General features: G+C 37.6%; 1 protein-coding gene across 1 annotated transcript; it reads right to left on the minus strand.

Moving 5' to 3' along the window:
- Positions 1-1,683: 1,683 nt before the first annotated feature.
- Positions 1,684-2,136, minus strand: LOC110035668. Its single transcript, XM_020739936.1, has one exon. It carries the CDS (start codon positions 2,134-2,136, stop codon positions 1,684-1,686), a length of 453 nt encoding a protein of 150 aa, XP_020595595.1.
- Positions 2,137-2,377: the final 241 nt, after the last annotated feature.

Here is a 2,377-nt window from a genome sequence, read left to right on the forward strand (position 1 = left end):
ATTTTACACAAGTTAATTTGAAGTAGTTGATTCAGACTCTTAAAACCAATACCACCAGCTAACTGAAGTTTAGCCACCTTTTGCCAAGAAGCCCAATGTTATTGTTCTCTTTGCCAAAACCAAAGAAATCTGTTGAAGGCTCTCTCCATTTGAATTTGGGTACTTTTCTTCATAGCAGTCATCTACAGGATGTATGAGGGAAAGGTAGTTAAGATACTCTTCAGCAATATTATTCTCCCACCATTGGAGAGGAAGGATTGAGTCCCATCACAAAGAAAGGAGGCAATCTTATTTAGAACTTCCTCAAACTGAATTTGTTTAGTTCTACCAGTAAGAAGAGTAACTCCTAGGTATTTGATAGGAAGTTGAGTACAGGAGAAACCAGTGTAATTAGTGGCCTTTGGAATAATTTACAGTTGGAGGAGGCTTTCTTATTGAAGATCACGTGACATTTATCAGCATTAAAAAACACCCCTAAACGTAGTTGAAATTTTTGTAGACTTTGGAATACTTTCTTCACAGCATTCCTATGGGCACTTGAGAAAACCATTATATCATCAGCATAGAAAAGGTGAGAAATAGTAATATTAGTTCTATGATGGTATCTAGAGTAGCTTTGTGGTAGAAGGGATGCATCTAAAATTCTGGACAAGTAATTAATGACAAGAATGAAAATGGTGGGGGATAAAGGGTTCCCTTGCTTCAAACCTCGAGTAGTAGTAAAAGATCCCCAAACTTGCCCATTGAGGAGAATGGAGTGTGCATTATTGTATAAACATCTATGAATTAGCTGATAGAAAGTGGGTTTAAACCCCCTAGACGAGATTATCTCCATTATAAAATCCCAACTGGTTGTATCATATGCCTTTCTTATATCCAATTTGTAAATAAGGTTACCCCCTCTACAAGGCTTATTCAAATCTTGCAGAAGTTCTTAAACCAGTAAAGCATTGATAGACCTGCCCTTTACAAAGGCAGTCTGGTTGGGTTTAATCAGAACCTCAAGGTGTGGTTGTAGTCTACTCACAGTAATTTTGCTTATAACTTTGCTGAGGATAGTAGTGAGACATATAGTTTTGAAATGATCCCAATTTTTGTGAATTTCATTTTTAGGTACCTGTATATAAGTGGAGTCCCTGAAGTAATGGGGGAGGTTATTACCTTGAAAGAAACTGACCACTGCAGCAATCACATCAGTTTTGATTGTATCCTAATATTTTCTATAGAAGTCAGTTGTATAGCCATCAAGGCCAGCTGTCTTAGTACTATCAATGTAGTTAATAACCTCCCAAATCTCATTTTTAGTAAGGGGATCAATGAGACTAAGATTGGTAGTATACCTCAGCTCCTCGTAGAATTAGTGAGTCTCAATAGGAATCCTTGTAGTCTGAACTTGGTTCAACATCTTTTTAAAATAGTTAGTAGCATCAGCAGCAATGACATTATTTATTATCATGGAGCCAAATTCCTTATTCCTTTAGTATTTTGGATGGAGTGAATTGTATTACATTTGCTTTTGTACTTGATGTAAGAATGATAAAATTTGGTATTTCTGTCTCCATCAGTGAAGATGTTCATGGATGCCTTTTGTTTCAAGAATTGATCTTGATATTCAATAGCAATGAGAAGATTATTTTAAGCATTGAGCAGCATCTCTTCCCCCACAGTTCATTGTTGAGCTTCCTACTCTAGGTTTATAACTTCTTTTTCAGCATCAGACACATTGGTGAGAACATTACCAAAGGCTTCCCAACTCCACTTTCTGAGGGCCTTACTAGTTTTAAATTGCAGCAAGCTAACTTTAACCAAGGGGTCAGGATGGGAGATATCTTTCCAAAGATCAGAAATGGTTTTAGAGAATAATGTATGGGAGGACCACATGTTGAGGTATCCAAAAGGAGTGGGGGTGGAAGATAGTTCAGAGGAAGTGATGCTTATGAGGGGAGGTCTGTGGTCAGAACCAGCAAGGCTTAGGTGGGTGACAGAAGTAAGCAGAAATTGGAAGAGCCAACAATCATTCACAATAAATTTGTCAAGCCTTTCCCACATAGAACCCCTTTTCAAGGTGAAGGCAGGACCCTTGAATCCCAAGTCAAAAAGGCCAGCATTGTTGATATTATCACAAAAGGTAGACATTTTAGTTAGATTGGGTGGCCTACCACTTAATTTTTCTGCTGAAGAAGTAATACAGTTGAAATCCACATTATAAACCAGGGAGAGGTCATTTGCTGACTGATCTCATAGAGACAGTGCTACAGTTTCTTTCTATCATCCTTAGTACAGCCTGCATAGATGAAGGATGCAAAACCCTTATGGCCATTAATATCAAAGGATAAATGAACAAAATACCAGTGATTCACCAAGATATTAGCAAAGT

Source organism: Phalaenopsis equestris, unplaced genomic scaffold (genome assembly GCF_001263595.1).
Source record: "Phalaenopsis equestris unplaced genomic scaffold, ASM126359v1 Scaffold198954, whole genome shotgun sequence".
NCBI classification, from domain to species: Eukaryota; Viridiplantae; Streptophyta; class Magnoliopsida; order Asparagales; family Orchidaceae; genus Phalaenopsis; species Phalaenopsis equestris.

Bases quoted from the DNA above. Each gene is read 5' to 3' on its own strand.
- LOC110035668 (XM_020739936.1), bottom strand. From the start codon at position 2,136: ATGTCTACCTTTTGTGATAATATCAACAATGCTGGCCTTTTTGACTTG.